Raw genomic sequence first — 16,256 nt, forward strand, 5'->3', positions numbered from 1 at the left:
AGCTGCGCCACAGCCTGTTCGGGCAAACGCTTCATCCCGACAAAGCCCCCATCAGAGCGGCGGGCCACGCAGCCCCTAAAACATCAGACCACTGTCCCCAGCCTCGTACGTTCTCCACCCGCGGTAGCCCGGCCCATCTCCCCATCAGAGGCCCCGCCCCCAACCTCGCCCCGGCCTTGGGGACTGGGGAGAGGAGGTGCCCGCCCGCCATCAGGGATGGACGCGCCAGCTGGACTACAAGTCCCAGCAGCCCCTGGGCCACGCCCCTAAAGGCGGGGCCATACCGAGTAGCGAATTGAGAGGAGCCCTGGCGCTCAGGCTAGGGAACGCGTGTGACCAATCGCGGGGCGGCTCGCGCTGTGTGCCGATGGGGGCGGGGAGAAGCCCCCCTTCTCCCACTTCAGAGCCCAGACAAAAGCGGGATCCCGGGCTGCTTCGCGAGGTTGGAGCGCTCCGGGTAGTGGGCCGTGAGTCAGGGCCTGTGGAGGGAGCGCGGCGCACGGACTTTCGCGGAGAGGTGAGTGGGGGGCGGCTGCTTTCGCGGGAGGGCCCCCACCTGCCCCAGGAGCTTCCTGCTTCCCCCCCCGCCCCGAACCCGGAACCACCTCTCCCGACGCGGGCTTAGTGCTCACGCCCCCCTCCCTGCACCTACTTGGAAGTTTTGGGGGTCTTTGCTTTAGATTAGCCTTCGCCCGGGACCTCGGCCGGTGGCCGCGTGTCGACTCTCCCCCCCACCCCCCTTTCTCACATTCCAGTTCCTGGGAGTTTGCATAGGGCTTGCCACCGTGTCTTGCTTCTCCTCTCTCCGCTGAATTGTATTTGCCCCATCCTGGCGCTCCTCACCCCCACCTGAGGGCGGTCATCGCGCCACTTCTTGCCTCATCCGGGTCCCCCACCGGATGCGGGGGCCGGGAAGTAGCGAGAGCGGTGGCCACACGCCCCACTCTGGCCTCTCCCCACCCGGGCTCAAGCCCTTCCTCTTAGTTCTGTGGGGAGTCGACTGAGGCCCGCGGAAGTGGAGGGAGCGAGCCCGGCGGGCCACGCGGGCAGGGCTGCCCCAGGGTGCCCGGGGCCTGGCCTCGCCGCGAAGACCTGGCCGTGGAACGGCCGCGCTGGAAGGACCCTGCTCGCTCTGGAGATGGCCTCCAAGCGACAGATGACCGGGGTGCCCGTCTCCCTCCTCATCCCTGACGCCGAGCTTGGCTAAGGCAAGGTCCTCAAGGAGCGTGAGGATGCTGCCGCCGCCCTCCTGTCGGGTCTGGCAGAGGGCCAGTCCCAGCGCCTGCTGGCCTCTCCAACCTTGGCAGATACTGTGTAGTACCAAGGTGTTCTGCCATTAGGTGGTCCCCGGCAGTCTGCCTGGGAAGAGGATTTTGGAGAGGATGGTGGGTAGCCGTGCATAGCACCGTGTGGTCACACAGCCCACTCCTCTCTCCGCCCTTTATCTTTGCTCTCTGTTTCAGGCAGCTGAGTTCCTTGGATTTCTGAAATGGGTGAGGGACAGCTGGTAGACCCCAGCTGCCGAGAGGGGTAATTATCACCTCTTAGAGAGCTTTTTAAGCAACTTGGGGGACGGTGATGGGAAGACCCCTCAGACACCGGGCAACTGGTGTCTCCACCCTCACTCTGACACCATGCTCGCTGCAGTAGGGGACACTCACAGAATTCTGCCCCTCTCCTCTACTCCAGGGAATGCCTGTTCTCTCGAAAACCCCCGTCCTACAGATACAACCTTAAAATGAGTGCTTTTTGTGCTTCCCAGAGAGAGAGACCCTAAGAAACATCCCCAGTGATTCCTCTCCACTGGCTGTGTCCCAGGGGTGTGTTCCTGGGAAACAGGCTCCTTTTATTCAGCTTTGGGCTGCTTCTGCCCTTGGTGGCTGCTGTGGATGAACTCAGTCCTGGGTCACTTATCCTGTCTGCAAAAAAGACCCAGTTTAGCTCATCAGGTCCCTCCCTTGGAGTGTGTATGTGTGTATTTTCAGGTTCTTTGGCATGATTTCCCCCAAATGGTTTACACGTTTAGCTGATACTAGGTAACAGTTCCTGGGGCCCCAAAGTGGACCCCCGGAGTCTTAGCTGTGCCCTGAAAACATCTGTCACCAGTTTGACAGTACATTTAGTTCCTAAGACTTTAGTGGGGTGCTCCCCAAACCCGGATTGGTATACACTTTAAGTCCCATTGTCACTAGAGCAAATACTCTTTTCTTTGTTTTTTTTTGAGGAAGATTAGCCCTGAGCTAACATCTGCTGCCAATCCTCCCCCCCCTTTTTTTTTTGCTGTGGAAAACTGGCCTTGAGCTAACATCCGTGCCCATCTTCCTCTACTTTATATGTGGGACGCCTACCACAGCATGGCTTGACAAGCAGTGCATAGATCCTCACCCAGGATCTGAACTGGTGATCCCCGGGCCACTGAAGCGGAGTGTGCAAACTTAATTGCTGTGCCACCTGGCTCACCCCTAGAGCAAATATTCTCAACTGGTGGTTTGGGCCATCACTTCAGAGTCATAGATCAGCACCTTGAAGTGAAAGGCACTGTCAGGTATGTGCACATTTTTCTGGGCTTTTTTTCAGATGCTCAAAAGAGTCTGACACCTCAAATAGGTCAAGAGCTACTGCTCTAAGAGACTTCAAGATCCTGCTGAACAATTAAACTTCCGATTTTTCTCCACCAAGTCCACTCCTTGAGTTCAGGAGCCTTCTTACCCCACGTTGGTGAATGTGCAGAGCCGAAATTCTTTTCCAACTTTTATTCTGTCATATAAGGGCCTCCTCATCTAAGCCAAAGTACTCTAGTGGCAAATCTGTTGTTTTGGTAAACTGGCAAATCTTTTCTATCCTGTATCATCCCCCTCTTGTGTCTTTTCTCCCACCCTTCTCCCGAGGACCTTATGGAGATGAGCTCTTGGATCTAAGGTTTCATCTGGGGCTCAAGAAAATTGTGATTTTCCAGCTGCAGAAGATCCCTTTTGTCACCCTTGTCCTTTCCAAAGTTGGGTCTTTGACTGTTTTGGGGGGTGCCAGTTTTGGGGGTTTGTTGTTCTGGGAGTGTCTGTTAGACTTCTCTGCTGGAGAGGCTTATCTGAGGGGCTTCCTGCCTCCTGGAGTGTGTCATCACTTGTGCCTGCTGTGTCTAAACTGCTGAGGGTGGTCAGAAGCTGCCCCCTCCTTTCTCTGCTTGATCCACCCTGGGCTGCATTCTCTTTTGGGGGTGGGGTGGGGGGAGGTATACCCATCTGATTTCAAGACCAGTTTTTCTGGTCTGAGTCAAGAAGGTTGGGAAATGGAGCTGAAGTGAGTGGGGGGTGGAGGACTTTGGGGGCACGGGCACTGGTGGAGGTATCTCCTTTGGAAACTCATGTGCAGAAGCAGCTGGAAGTCATCCCAGGGGAAAGCCAGAAAAGGGAACATCTGTGAGCCCCTTCCCAGCTACCTTACTTTGAGCCAGACGCCAGACTGAATGTGCCCTTTGTGCCCAGCTGAAGGCTAGCTGGGAGGCTGAGGGAGCTGGCCAAGCCAGCATTACAACCTGAGTCCCAGCCTAGCCAACTGAGAGGGAGGTGCAGAGTGGCATCTGGAATGTTGGCCTTTCCTGAGCTGGGGATGGACACCAACTTTCCTGCATGTGTAAACTAGCCAGCTCCCTAATTCCACCCTCCTTTATTTGCACTTGACTTTTCTCCCCCAGCAAATTGAACAACTTCACTTGTTTGTGGGAGAGACAGGACTGACTTTTCCTGATCTGGCCAAGCTCTTGGCATGAATTGCTGGGCTTCCTTTCCCTTCCCCTCCCTCATTCCTCTCCCCAACTGTCCTGTCACTACCTGTGGGAGAAGGGTGTGTCAGGACAAAGCAATGGGAAGGGAAGATGAAGAAATTGTCATCATAGACTCTTTTGTGAGCTGAAGAGAGGACATGGCCTATTTCTTGGAGAAATGGTCTTTTCTCTTGGGTTGAGGTGTGCAGTTTTCTGGGGACTAGGAATAAGAAGGTTTGGATTCAAGTCTTGGGTCCCCTGCTTAGGCTTCGTGGGCAAGTTGTTTTAACCCCTCCGAGCTTTTATTTCTCATCTGAGAAATAGGGTTCTGAATCTCAGTGTACCTCCCAGGGCTCCCACAAGATGAATTTCTGTATACATGTGACTGAGGATGGTTTCTGCCTCCTCCCCCAGCCCTGGCTCACTTAAAGTGACCGGTACAGAGTCGTCCCCAGAGAGGCCTCTGTTTTGCTCTGAATTAGCAGCCAAGTGACTCAGTGGGGAGGGTGGGATGTACTGAAGGTCACAGTTGCCCAGCCTTGTGTCTACTCTGAAGTCAGGGCCGGATGGCTAGTGTCTATGGAGAAATGAGCTCTGAGATGACTCTTCCCCTTTGCTCCTGGGGGCTCGATTCTGCCTAAGGCTGAGTAGATTGCTGGCCTGGCCTCCAACTGGTGGTGTGTGTAAACATGTGAAATGGGTGAGTCTGGGTGGGGGGGATGAAACCTGTCGAGGGGAGTAATGCTGGCATTGCACAGTTCTGGCTGTGCTCCCCATCAGTAAGAGGCAAAGGATGTGTTTCAGTGTCTGTGTGCCTGCCTTGGGTGGGACAACACTCAGGTTTGGGTCACACCACTGGGATTCTTGGTCCCCATCCAGCTACCTTTTGCTCCAGGACAAATGTGGTTATGGGTGAACTGGTTTGCCTAGAGGCAGCTGAGGCGAAGAGTCCCAGGGGAAACACCACCTTTGTTTTTCTCCATCTTCCCTCACCCATCATTTCCTGATCCTCCTTCTTTGCTATCAAGAGTGCTGTTTGAGATCTCCCTTCTATCTCTCCTGCTGAGGCAGCTGTTTTTCTCCCTCTTGAGAAGGGCTAAGATCTGTTTTCCTGTCTAGGGGCAGCTGGGCGTGGGTCTCTATTGCCCTGCCTCTTCTGACCAGCTCCTCTTACCCCGACAGGTAGAGCAGGTCCCTCTGCAGCCATGTCGGCCAAGGCGATCTCAGAGCAGACGGGCAAAGAACTCCTTTACAAGTATATTTGCACCACCTCAGCCATCCAGAACCGCTTCAAGTATGCCCGGGTCACCCCTGACACAGACTGGGCCCACCTGCTGCAGGACCACCCCTGGCTGCTCAGCCAGGTGAGCCTTCCCACCTCCTGGGCCCTTCTTCCAGGCCTGGAGTCTGAGGAAGAGAAAGGGTCAGTTTGTTGGAGATGTCCGAGTGGGTCACGTGGTAGCAGACTCCCTGCATCAGTGCGCAGTGCATGAGCTGGGCAGAGTTCTGTGTCCAGCTCTGGGCTCCGCATTTTGAGGCGCTCTGGCATGATTTACAGAGCACCAGCATGGAACTAGACAAACTGGAGTCCACATTGCAGCTCTGTCTATTAACCATGTGACCTGCGGCAAGCCTTTCACCTCTGAGTTTTGGATTCCCCAGATGTCAGATGTTCATAACACTCACCCTGTGGGCCATAGAGATTAGTGAATGTCTGGAAAGCATTTAGTATGCTGCCTGGCACTTGGTAGGTGCTCAATAAAAAGTAGGTATGTACCCCCTCCCCCTTTCAAAGTAGAGCATATCAGGAATGGGCCATGAGGAAGTGTGATGTTGTACTTTGTGTAGAATGGCTAATGGCCCTGAGGGGGCCAGCCTGGAGCAGAGGCTCCTCTCTTCAGATCCCTGCAGGGCCATTGTTGGGAAGGCTTGGGAAGCTTAGACATCTTTGGCAGGTCCCAGAGAGCAGGACTAGGACCAATGGTGGGGGTTTCAGAGATGCAAATTTCCCCCCACTATGAGGCAACCCAACCACAAACGAAGCTGCCTCCAGAGATAGTGAATTTCCTGGCCCTGGAGGTGTATGATCAGTGCTAGGGGCTGCTTAGGATTTTAGATGGTTTTCAGACATGGATGGGGTTAACCAGATGACCTCTAAGGTCCTTTGTCACCCCAACGCTCTGTCTCTCTGTTCTTCCTTTTGGAACTCGGGCGCTGTCCATGTTCTGAGGAGTTTATGGTTTAATGGAGCTAAGATCCCATGTAGGGATTGTGGGGGATCACTTATTCATTTAGCAGGTATTTGGTGAGCACCTGCTTTGTGCCAGGTCCATCCTGGGCACAGATGGCTCTAGATTTCTGCTTGTCAGAAGATGTAGGCTGGGATAGGTGAAGAAGCTTCTGGGAGCCAGGTGGGGTTGGCTTTGCGAATAGAGTGGATGGGAAGCCACCCAGGCTGTCCTGTGCTTTGGGTCCCCAGACTATCACCTCTTACTCTACCCTCTCTTTCCTCATTCTGAATACAACCTCCTCTCGTTCCAGAGCTTGGTGGTCAAGCCAGACCAGCTGATCAAACGGCGTGGAAAGCTGGGCCTAGTTGGGGTCAACCTTACTCTGGATGGGGTCAAGTCCTGGCTGAAGCCACGGCTGGGACAGGAGGCCACCGTGAGTCTGGGTATAGGGTTGGGGTGGACGTGTTATGGTAACAGAAGCAAACATGGTCGCCTCCAGTTCAGCTGCCCTGTGGATCACCCCCGCAACCGATCAAATTGCAGCCTGGGAAAGGTGGGAGTGCTGAGAGCTGACTGAGGCAGCAGGGCCGGTCCTGGCGCTCATTGCCAGCTCTCCCTGTCAGGAAATGGCAAGATGTGCTGCAAAAGGAACACCAACACAGTTTGAGAGCCAGGTGGAAATGGTCTGTTTCTTTAATGACTGTCATGGAGGTGGGACTCTGAGGCCCATTCTGGGAACGCCTTTCTTGCCAGTTTCCGCAGAGTGTATGGTAGCTTGTCCTGACATGCACACCTAAGATGGTGGGTAAAAAAAGTTGAAGAAGGGAGATGCAGAATCGTTTAGGCAGAGATGTTATTGAGCCAAGAACCTAGGATGAGACTGTTAATAATGCTGAAGAGTAAATCCAGTTCCTGGCTTCTCCTGGCTCGGTGATTAATTTCAGCTCTGTAGATGAGAGAGCTGAAGTGAAGTATGGCTTAGGAAGGCTATGAGATGCTCAGAAATAAAGTTGCCTTTCCTTTTCTTCTCACTCCCAGAGGGAGTTGGAGACTGAAGGGGAGGGAACGGGCTGCCGCTTGGCTTACACTGGGGAGGATGTGCCATCCACACTGTTCTTTGTCCCATCCTGGGTGACCGGGGACCAGGGGAGAGGTGTTGTCTTCCTTGGCTGCCCCAGAAGTAGGATGAAGGTGGCGGTGGAGCTGTCTTTATCTCTTACTGAACTTCCTCAAATCAGCTCTTTATGTGAGTTCCCCAGTTTCTGGCTGTCGTGGGTGAAGAGGGATCCTTGAAGTTGTACACGGGCCGAGGGGCAGAGGGGTCTTGACCTTCATGCTACCGGGCCTTTGGGCAGAGGCAGCAGGGTTGGGGGCTGAGCAGTATCCCCAGGGAGGTCATCACGCTCCCTCTTCCTCAGCTGGCTGTTGGGAGGGGGATGTCGGGGACATCTGAGCTGGCAGCAGTGTCCGCCCTGGCAGGAGTGGCTCATTACCTCTGATGGATCACTGTCTGGTCCCTGACTCAGCAATGACACACGGGCGGGTGGGGCCTTCAGGGCATGCTGGGATGAGGGCTCTTTGGCCTTGGCTGCCACCAGGGATCCAATCAAACTGATTAGCTCTGCAGGCCTGTTGTCCTCAGTCAGGAAAGTCTGCGTGGAAAAGTTTTCCCTGTCCAGCTCCCCCCTGCCCCCAATTCCCCATGCCTGGACTCATGTCCTTGGGCTGGGTCTCCTTGCCTGAGCTGTGGGATAGATAGCCTTGATTTGTCTGAGCTTTTTATTTATTTATTTTAATTTAACATTTTATTTTTTTCTGAGGAAGATTGGCTCTGAACTAACATCTGTTGCCAATCGTCCTCTTTTTTCCCTGAGGAAGATTGTCACTGAGCTTATATCTGTGCCAGTCTTCCTCTGTTTTATGTGGGATGCCACCACAGCGTGGCTTGATGAGTGGTGCCATGTCCGCCCCCAGGATCCGAACCTGTGAACCCCAGGCTGCCCAAGCGGAGTGTGTGAACTGAACCGCTACACCACAGGGCCAGCCCGTCTGAGCTTTTTAGTCTGTGCGACGACATCAGGGGGATGACTCCTGATCTTTGCTTTTGGGGTTAGGGCAGTGTTGCAGCTCATTTGTCATCCTCCAGAGGAGGCAGAATAAGAATGTGCAAGATCGGTACGTGTCGAAGTGTGGCTGGCAGAAGGGCAAGCAGATGGAAGAGGGGCTCTCCTGAGGACTTCTTTGGCTTAGGGGTCTGTGACCCCATTGCCCTGGTTTCTGGAGAAATCTCTTTGCTGAGTGTTGTGGTAGTGCTTGGGTCGCACCTCTGATGGGACACTGAGGTAGAGGGAGCACAGGGCCATCCCTCCTTCTGCCCTGGGTGGTGAGAAACACTGCCCATCTGAGCTTTCTCTCTCTTGATCTCCATAGGTTGGCAAGGCCAGAGGCTTCCTCAAGAACTTTCTGATCGAACCCTTTGTCCCCCACAGTCAGGTACGTGTGAGGTGGCTCCAAGCTGGGTTTTCTTCCTCCTGGATCTTTGTGTTTGTCGACCCCAAAATGATGAGAGGAGAAATTAGGTTGCTGGAGCAAAGTCAAGGGACCAAAGTTTCTGAAGTTGTGCTGAGGATCTGAGGATGCTACGGAGCAGGGAGTCCAGAGATGAAGGAGAGGGCTTAGTTTGCAGCAGGGAGGAATCAGGGCTGGTAACAGAGGGGACTTCCCAGTGCTGGGATGAGAAAGGCTTGAAGGCAGGACCCCATCCCCCAGATCAGGTCGTGCTGGCTCAGTCTGGACTGTCCCCCAGCGAGGCAGTGGCCTCTCTTCTCCTGTTGTTCCCGAGGGAAAGCTGGTGAACAGGTCATCCCTCGTGAATGTTCTCTACTGGGTTTTAGAAATGAGACCGCAGGAGTTGGGCCATTCATCCCCAGTTCAGTCCCCCTCACCCGTGTGGTGCTCTCTTCCCCTGTAAGGCGGAGGAGTTCTACGTTTGCATCTATGCTACCCGAGAAGGGGACTACGTCCTGTTCCACCATGAGGGGGGTGTGGATGTGGGTGATGTGGATGCCAAAGCCCAGAAACTGCTCGTCGGCGTGGATGAGAAGCTGAGTCCTGAGGACATCAAGAAGCACCTGCTGGTTCACGCCCCTGAAGACAAGAAAGAGTTGAGTGAGAGGGCTGGTAGGGAGGTGGCAGCAGGGGGACAGGGAAGGCCAGCAGCCTCTGGGCACAGCAGGGAAAGCAGAGGGTGGGAGGTGGGAGCAGGCAGTAGGCACAGCCCCTCCCTGTCCCAAGGAGGGGAGCTGGGGACAGGGGAGAGGCTCACTCCAACTGAAATATGCTGTCAGCATCCCTCACCTCCTTGCCCCTATCTGTCTGGCACCTCCTTGTCTGGCCCTGTGCCTGACAGCTCTTTCTGCCTCAGTGGCTGAAGAGCCATGTCCAGGGAGCAGGGTTTGCAGAAGAAAATGAGGGGTTGGCAGGTGTTGGGAAGTGGAGCTGTCAGTGGCAGTGTGATTGCTGCTCAGCCCGCTTCCCTGATAGACTGACTGTCCTTCTCTCCCCCCCTTTAGAATTCTAGCAAGTTTTATCTCTGGCCTCTTCAATTTCTATGAGGATCTGTACTTCACCTACCTCGAGATCAACCCCCTTGGTAACTGGCTTTGCTGGGGTGGGCTGGGGCAAGGGCCAGTTATAATGGGGCCCCTGTGCTTATAGTAACCCTGGCCTTGACTTTCGGAGGACCAGACGCCCACTTGTAGAGGGCAGTACTGACAGGCGTGTGTGCAGAGTCCTCTCCAGGCTCCTTGAGTGCAGGCTCCTGGTTCTGCGTTCTCAGAAGACAGTGATTATTCCTCTCTTTAACCAACTCCAGCTCCTGTTTTTGGTCTTCATTGGTTCTGTGATGGGGAGTTCCTGGTTTTGATCTGATTTTGCGCTCTGTGGCCGTTCCTGCCAGTGGGTCAGCCTGTTCTACCAGGAGCAGGCCTGCCTCTGCACTGGTCTGACCCTTCAGGCCCTTCTTTCCCCTCTCTGTCCTCGGAGGCCCCCGTGCAGTTCCCCCTCTGGGAGTTGGTCAATCATTGACAACCAAGGCTGAGAGGACCTTGGTCCAAGCCTTGTGTGCTGTGAAGGAGGCAGATGGCGTGAGCTGGTTCTGGCCGGGGCTTCTCAGGGCAAAGTCCTCATTCTAGATTCCAGCTGGGGCTAATGGGCCAGATGGTTCTGTGCTAACTTAATTAGCTAAATGGCCCTGGGGGAAGCGGAAGATGGATTCCAGTGAGGTGGCAGTAAATGAACCCTGCTGGCTGGGGGCCCAGTGCACCCATGGCTTCCTACTACCCTCGACAATGAGGCTTCCCCTAGCCAGACCCCAGGAAACCCAGATGTACATACCTAGTGGGGGTCTTCAAAATACTTTTTTTTTAACGGCAGGGCCCTGGCTGGGTAAATGGTTAGATATTTAAGGCATGGAGTGTAGCCTTTTATAAAAATGTTTAAAAATTGCTATGGCAACTAAGACAAACTTTACTATCACATTACCTTAGGTCAAGGAGGGGAAGCTGGTCTTAACAGGATTTGTTTTCCCTTTAATGGGGGAAGGCTCTGTCTCTATAACGGCCCTTCTGGTTTCTTGACAAGCTAGGGAATTGTTAGGCCTGTGTGGGACCCCGTGGGAGCGGTGTGTGAGGAAGTCTGGGGGTTTGGATGTTGGTGGTCACTTCTGCCTGTGGGTCGGTGTCTGATTGCCTCTGCTTTTCTCAGTCGTGACCAAAGATGGCGTCTATGTCCTTGACTTGGCGGCCAAGGTGGATGCCACTGCCGACTACATCTGCAAAGTGAAGTGGGGCGATATAGAGTTCCCTCCGCCCTTCGGGAGGGAGGCTTACCCAGAGGTAAGGCTGGTTTGGGGAGAAGATGGAGACTGATGGGGGCCGGGGGAGGGTGACTAATCTCAGATAAGCATCTGGCCCCCCCTTGCGGGCAGTATATTTGGCAGGGAAAGGAAGGCCAAGAACCATTTAATTTTCTTAAAACCCCAAAGGGGATGGGGTGGGAGTCAGCCAAGCCTCTGAATCCTGGCCAGAAATCCTTTTAGACTTCTCTCTCAATCAGCCTCCCTGGGCTCTTAACTTGATTTCTTGCTTCTCAGTAATTCCAAGTGGCCCCCCCCAATCCTGTTGGGAAGGTAGTTCTCTCAGCTGCTTGCTGAGAATTTTAATTGCTCTTTCCCACCCTGTCCTCTGAGAGGTCCTCACAGCAGGATCAAACCCGGGTGATGTAACCCAGGCCAAGAGAAGAGGCTGGGCTGGGCCAGGAGACAGGGTGGGGTCTGGGGAGGGGGAAGGGGCATGTGATGAACTAGGCAGGCAGATGCTAGGACTGGGGGCCCTGATAGAAGCAGAGTGATATTGCAAGGACCAGGACTTGGGCAGAGAGCCAAAGACTTGAAGTCAGAGAAAGGAGTTGCGAAGTTTGTCCCCAAGCGGTGACTGTGGCTGTGGGTGGTTTTGGTACTTGAAGACACCGTCATGTTCCGGGCACATAGGGCCCTGCAGAGCCCCTTCTCCCTGACCTTATTAAGGTAATTGATGACCTCTTCGTGCATCTCCAGGGAAAGGGGAGGAGAGGGTCTTGGGATCTGGAACCTGGTGAAGGGGGTGTCCCCAGGGCACCCACCTGTTGCTGTGTGGTCCCTAGGAAGCCTACATTGCAGACTTGGATGCCAAAAGTGGGGCAAGCTTGAAGCTGACCTTGCTGAACCCCAAGGGGAGGATCTGGACCATGGTGGCTGGAGGTGGTGCCTCTGTCGTGTACAGGTGACTGAGGGGGCTGCTGAAGGAGTGCTAGCCAGGTCCACACGTACGTGACCTGGGTCAGGTTGCTTCATTTCTGGAGGTCTCTAGTTTCCCACCTTGGTGCAGAGCAGGAACTTGTGGGGCATCCCAGGGGGGTTTGAGGGGCGCTGGTGAGGGCCTGCACCTTCTTATTTACTTCAAGATGAAGTTATTGTTACTAGTTTTAGATCTTATAATTAGTCACGTGTTCTCCATGCAAAGGTACAGCAAAAACAGAAAATGAGACAAAGTGAATGTTGCCTGGCCGTTCCCCATCCCTCCCCGACCAGGGCACCACGGTGGCTGCGTTGCCGTGTCCTTCCAGGAGTTTGAGTGCCTGGATAAGTCTTCATACTTCCACACTTCATAGAAATACTGGGATCATATTCTGCACCCTCTGTAGTAGTTGGGGGTTTTTCACCTGAGGCACAGTCAGCGTCTGCTGGCTTCTGGCATGTTCCCCCGTGGTTGGCTGGGCTCTTTTCTCGGCTGCAGCAGTTTTCCTTCCCTATTGGGCAGCCTGGCAGCAACTCCTGGAATGTGTGTTTTTTCCTTTGTGTCGGGAGGTGCTCCTTGTGCATTTTCCCTACCATTGGTGCTCCAAGGCCTCCCCTGGCCCAGGGCAGGCAGAGTGCACTGCCCGGGAGAGTCTGATGCAGCACAGTTAACCTTCAAGGGTGATGCATGTGGGGCTGGAGGGTGGGAGGTGAGAGGTCAGTTCCACAGCCTGACTTCAGGGCTTCGGGGTTGTCTGCGTGTCCTCCCAGGCACCAGGCTGCCACCCTCTGCGGCTTGAGTAGAGCCAGCACTGACTTCCGTGTCTCCCCGGCAGTGATACCATCTGCGATCTAGGAGGTGTCAATGAGCTGGCCAACTACGGGGAGTACTCAGGTGCCCCCAGCGAACAGCAGACCTACGACTATGCCAAGACGATCCTCTCTCTCATGACCCGCGAGAAGCACCCAGATGGTGAGACGCACACATGCTCCTTCCCCAGGACAGCCCAGCGTCCTGCAGTGGGAAGAAGTTTGGGCTAGGAGGCACTGAGGTTGTGGTCCTGGTCCTTTGCAATCTAGGCTAGTCATTTAACTTCTAGACCTCAGTTTGCCTGGCTGCACAATGGTGATGTGTATGTGACACCCTATGAGCAGGTGCAAGGGAGGCAGTGGCAGCATGGTCTTACTCTGACTGCTGTAAGCTTCGTTCTTCGTGACCCACTTAGACATTTGTTACCTAGGCTGTGCGAGTCCAGCCACCCTTTACTCCCTGTCCAGTATTTGCGGGCTACACATACCAGTTCCCCTTCCCTTAAGCTGGATAGAGATTCCCACCAGGGGTATCCAGAAACCAGGCTGGGTTGCCAGTAGGAATGATGTAGAGAGTCTGTGGGTTTGAATTAACCACCTGCTCGGTGGTGTAGGTCATGGAGAGTTGAGCTGATAAGGCTGGCAGACCTCTGGAGAGACTAGCCTTCTCCCCCTCGCCTCTGCACTGATACCTCCTAACAGCTGGGGGACCCTCGCTCAGAGGAAAGAGAACTCTCCTGGTTGATTTCTGGCAGGATGCTCAAGTCTACCTTCCTAACCCTTTTTTTTTTAAAGATTTTATTTTTTTTCCTTTTTCTCCCCAAAGCCCCCTGGTACATAGTTGTATATTCTTTATTGTGTGTCCTTCTAGTTGTGGCACTAACCCTTTTTTGACTTCTGTCTTATTCCAAACCCAGGCAAGATCCTCATCATTGGAGGCAGCATCGCAAACTTCACCAATGTGGCTGCCACATTCAAGGTAACCAGCAGCAGGGGACAGTGCAGTTTCTGGGGAGTGTGGTTTCAGGGGAAGCGGGGGAAGGAGGTTCCCACAAGCAAGGTTTCAGACAGAAGCAAGTTCCCGTGCATTACCCAGTCCGGGTAGGGGCTCTTGCCCTAAGGTCCCTTGGTGGAGATTCAGAAGACACTGGGGCCGATCTAGATCAGAAGCTGTGTGTCTCTGGGCAAGTAGCTGACACTTGCTGGGCCATCAGTCTCCCATCTGAAGTGTGAGGACAAGGGGAATTTCTGCCTTCCTCCTTTTCAGGACCAAGTCTTGAAGAATTGGCTCAGTTGACCCTCCTTTTTAACACTCTGTTGTGAGACTCTCTGGGTTCTTTACAGCTTCTAGACTGTGTGTCTCCATCAGCAGCTCCTTCTCCAAAAGGTCAGAGTGAGGACAGTGTTTTGATGATCTGGGGCTCCTGCTCATCCAGCCGGGGGCCGGTGTGCTTGGGTCCCTCTGCACAGGTCAGGGATCAAGAAGGATGATAGAGCTGACATGTCTCAAAAGGCAGCCACCTCAGGAGGCCGTTTATTATTCCACACTGTCAGATGCTCATTGAAGCTATTAAGAAGAATGTGCTCCATCTGGTCGTTCCATATAACTTTTGAGAATAATGAATAAATAAATGTCAACCTTGGAAGGCTAAGCTCTCCAGAAGTGGGGGACCAGGCCTCATCAGTCCTGCTTAAAACACGGTGTCCCTAATTCGACCTGATTCAACAGACAAATCTGAGTCAGGTCAACCTCAACATTTGTTTTAATTTCTGAGCAATCCTGTACTAAAGGCAGCACTGGTGATAAGGCCTCCTAGGGCTGGAGCAGGAACTGGGTATCAAGCTCTGGGTGAAATGCCTTGCCTGATGCACGCTGGATTCCTGACCCAGTAAACTAGCCCTCTGTCTGGAGAGGCAGAACTGACGCACACCTGTACATTCTCCTGCGGTTCCAAAGTTGATCCCATTACAAGGGCTAGTCCCCTAAACTGCTTGAAGGAGCTTTTGTAGGACTTTGACATTTAGGTAGCCCATGTCCTGATACGTCTGAAAACTCTTCCATAGGAGCCTGGCATAGATTTTTCCCCCTAAATTGCAAGAACAGATGATAAGAATGACTGTAGATGGGACAAGAGAGAGACCAGAGTCCCACCCACGTTGGAGGCCCAGCACCTCCCCATGGAGGCGTGTCACTCCCCAGGACTCCAAATTCTCACCTCAGCAACCTTACAAATGATGACATGTCCTAGCCTTTGGGTTGCTAGTTCACAGTTCAGTCCACACATGTAAAATTTGTGACTGCCAGGGCCTGCCACGCCTCAGGAGGAGCAGTCCCTGGTACTTTTGTCAGGGATATAATTAATTGATTTATGGTGGCCTTATTTTTAACTTTTTTTGTGAGGAACATTGCCCTTGAGCTAACATCTGTGCCAGTCTTCCTCTATTTTGTATATGAGATGCCGCCACAGCATGGCTTGATGAGCTGTGCTAGGTCCATGCCTGGGATCCAAACCTACGAACCCTGGGCCACCAAAGTGGAGCACGTGAACTTAACGACTACGCAACTGGGCCAGCCCAAAGGGCTGCTTTACTTTTAGTCACGTGTCTGTTGCCCCTTTCTGTCCCTTTCAGGGCATCGTGAGAGCGATTCGAGATTACCAGGGCCCCCTGAAGGAGCACGAGGTCACGATCTTTGTCCGAAGAGGTGGCCCCAACTATCAAGAGGGCTTACGGGTGATGGGAGAAGTTGGTAAGATGGGGGACTTTTCCCTCCCACCCTGTGTCTTGGTGGCCTGCCTCCTTGGGATTCCTGAAGGAGCCCGTCTTTGGGCACACCTGTGCTCCCATGCTGCCCTTTCTGCATGTCCAGCTTGCTTCTACTTCCATTTTCTGCCCTCCTCTGACACAGAGCACCTGTCCTAAACTTCAGAATAGGCAGGAACACATTTTCATTCAGTTATTTTCTTAACAAATATTTGTGGCACACCTGCCCTGTGCTGGGCTCCGTGCTACATAAGCACTGGGGTTACGCACAGCAGACAGACAGCAAGCCCTCGTGCAGGTGAGAACATTGGCTGTTCTGTAGTGCTAAGTGCCATGAAGGACAAAGAGCAGGGTAAATAGCATGTGTGGGAGGGGACGGGGCAGTTTTAAATGGAGTAATCAGAGAGTGGTTGACCAAAAAGGTGACATTTGAGCAAAGACCTGGGGGAGAGGAGGGAGCAGGGCAGGGGTGGCTGTGTGCAGAGGAGAGTGCAAGTTCCAGGGCCCCGAGGTGGGAGCTGCCTGCGCGCAGGACCAGTGGGGAGGACCTGGGACTGGGGCCAAGGGAGCAAGGGGCAGGGTGTTGGGAGACAGAGGCAGAGAGGCAGTGGGAGCAGACATGTGGGGCAAGTACAGGTCCCAGGAGCACTTGGCTGTGACCCTGGGCTGGCAGCTGCTGGATGACTTTAAGCAGGGGAGGTACACACTTTGACTTAGGTTTGAAAGGGTTATTTTGGCTCCAGGGTGGAGAAGAGACCCAAGGGCAGCCAGGGTAGAAGCAGGCAGACCACTTAGGTGGCTGTGACAGCAGTCCAGGACAGCATGGTGGCCTGGACTGAGGGTAGAGGTGGAGGGAGAC

At 53.9% G+C, this 16,256-nt stretch overlaps 1 protein-coding gene across 4 annotated transcripts in view; it reads left to right on the plus strand.

Annotated features, from left to right (window-relative positions):
- Positions 1 to 378: 378 nt before the first annotated feature.
- ACLY (ATP citrate lyase) overlaps positions 379 to 16,256 on the plus strand; it is a 40,514-nt gene continuing 24,636 nt past the window's right edge. For 2 of the 4 annotated variants that reach the window (XM_005597395.4, XM_070227281.1), the window contains exons 1-12: positions 399 to 517; positions 1,464 to 1,530; positions 4,943 to 5,124; positions 6,302 to 6,424; positions 8,422 to 8,484; positions 8,964 to 9,154; positions 9,564 to 9,643; positions 10,756 to 10,886; positions 11,692 to 11,810; positions 12,661 to 12,797; positions 13,552 to 13,613; positions 15,266 to 15,383. In XM_005597395.4, coding sequence (XP_005597452.1) covers positions 4,966 to 5,124; positions 6,302 to 6,424; positions 8,422 to 8,484; positions 8,964 to 9,154; positions 9,564 to 9,643; positions 10,756 to 10,886; positions 11,692 to 11,810; positions 12,661 to 12,797; positions 13,552 to 13,613; positions 15,266 to 15,383 — 1,183 coding nt within the window. In that variant the 5' untranslated portion in view covers positions 399 to 517; positions 1,464 to 1,530; positions 4,943 to 4,965. Of the gene's footprint in view, positions 518 to 1,463; positions 1,531 to 4,942; positions 5,125 to 6,301; positions 6,425 to 8,421; positions 8,485 to 8,963; positions 9,155 to 9,563; positions 9,644 to 10,755; positions 10,887 to 11,691; positions 11,811 to 12,660; positions 12,798 to 13,551; positions 13,614 to 15,265; positions 15,384 to 16,256 lie in introns of all 4 variants that reach the window. The other 2 variants (XM_001495646.7, XM_005597396.4) reach the window with 1 other exon arrangement.

The sequence above is a fragment of the Equus caballus genome, chromosome 11, assembly GCF_041296265.1.
Source record: "Equus caballus isolate H_3958 breed thoroughbred chromosome 11, TB-T2T, whole genome shotgun sequence".
Taxonomy (NCBI): Eukaryota; Metazoa; Chordata; class Mammalia; order Perissodactyla; family Equidae; genus Equus; species Equus caballus.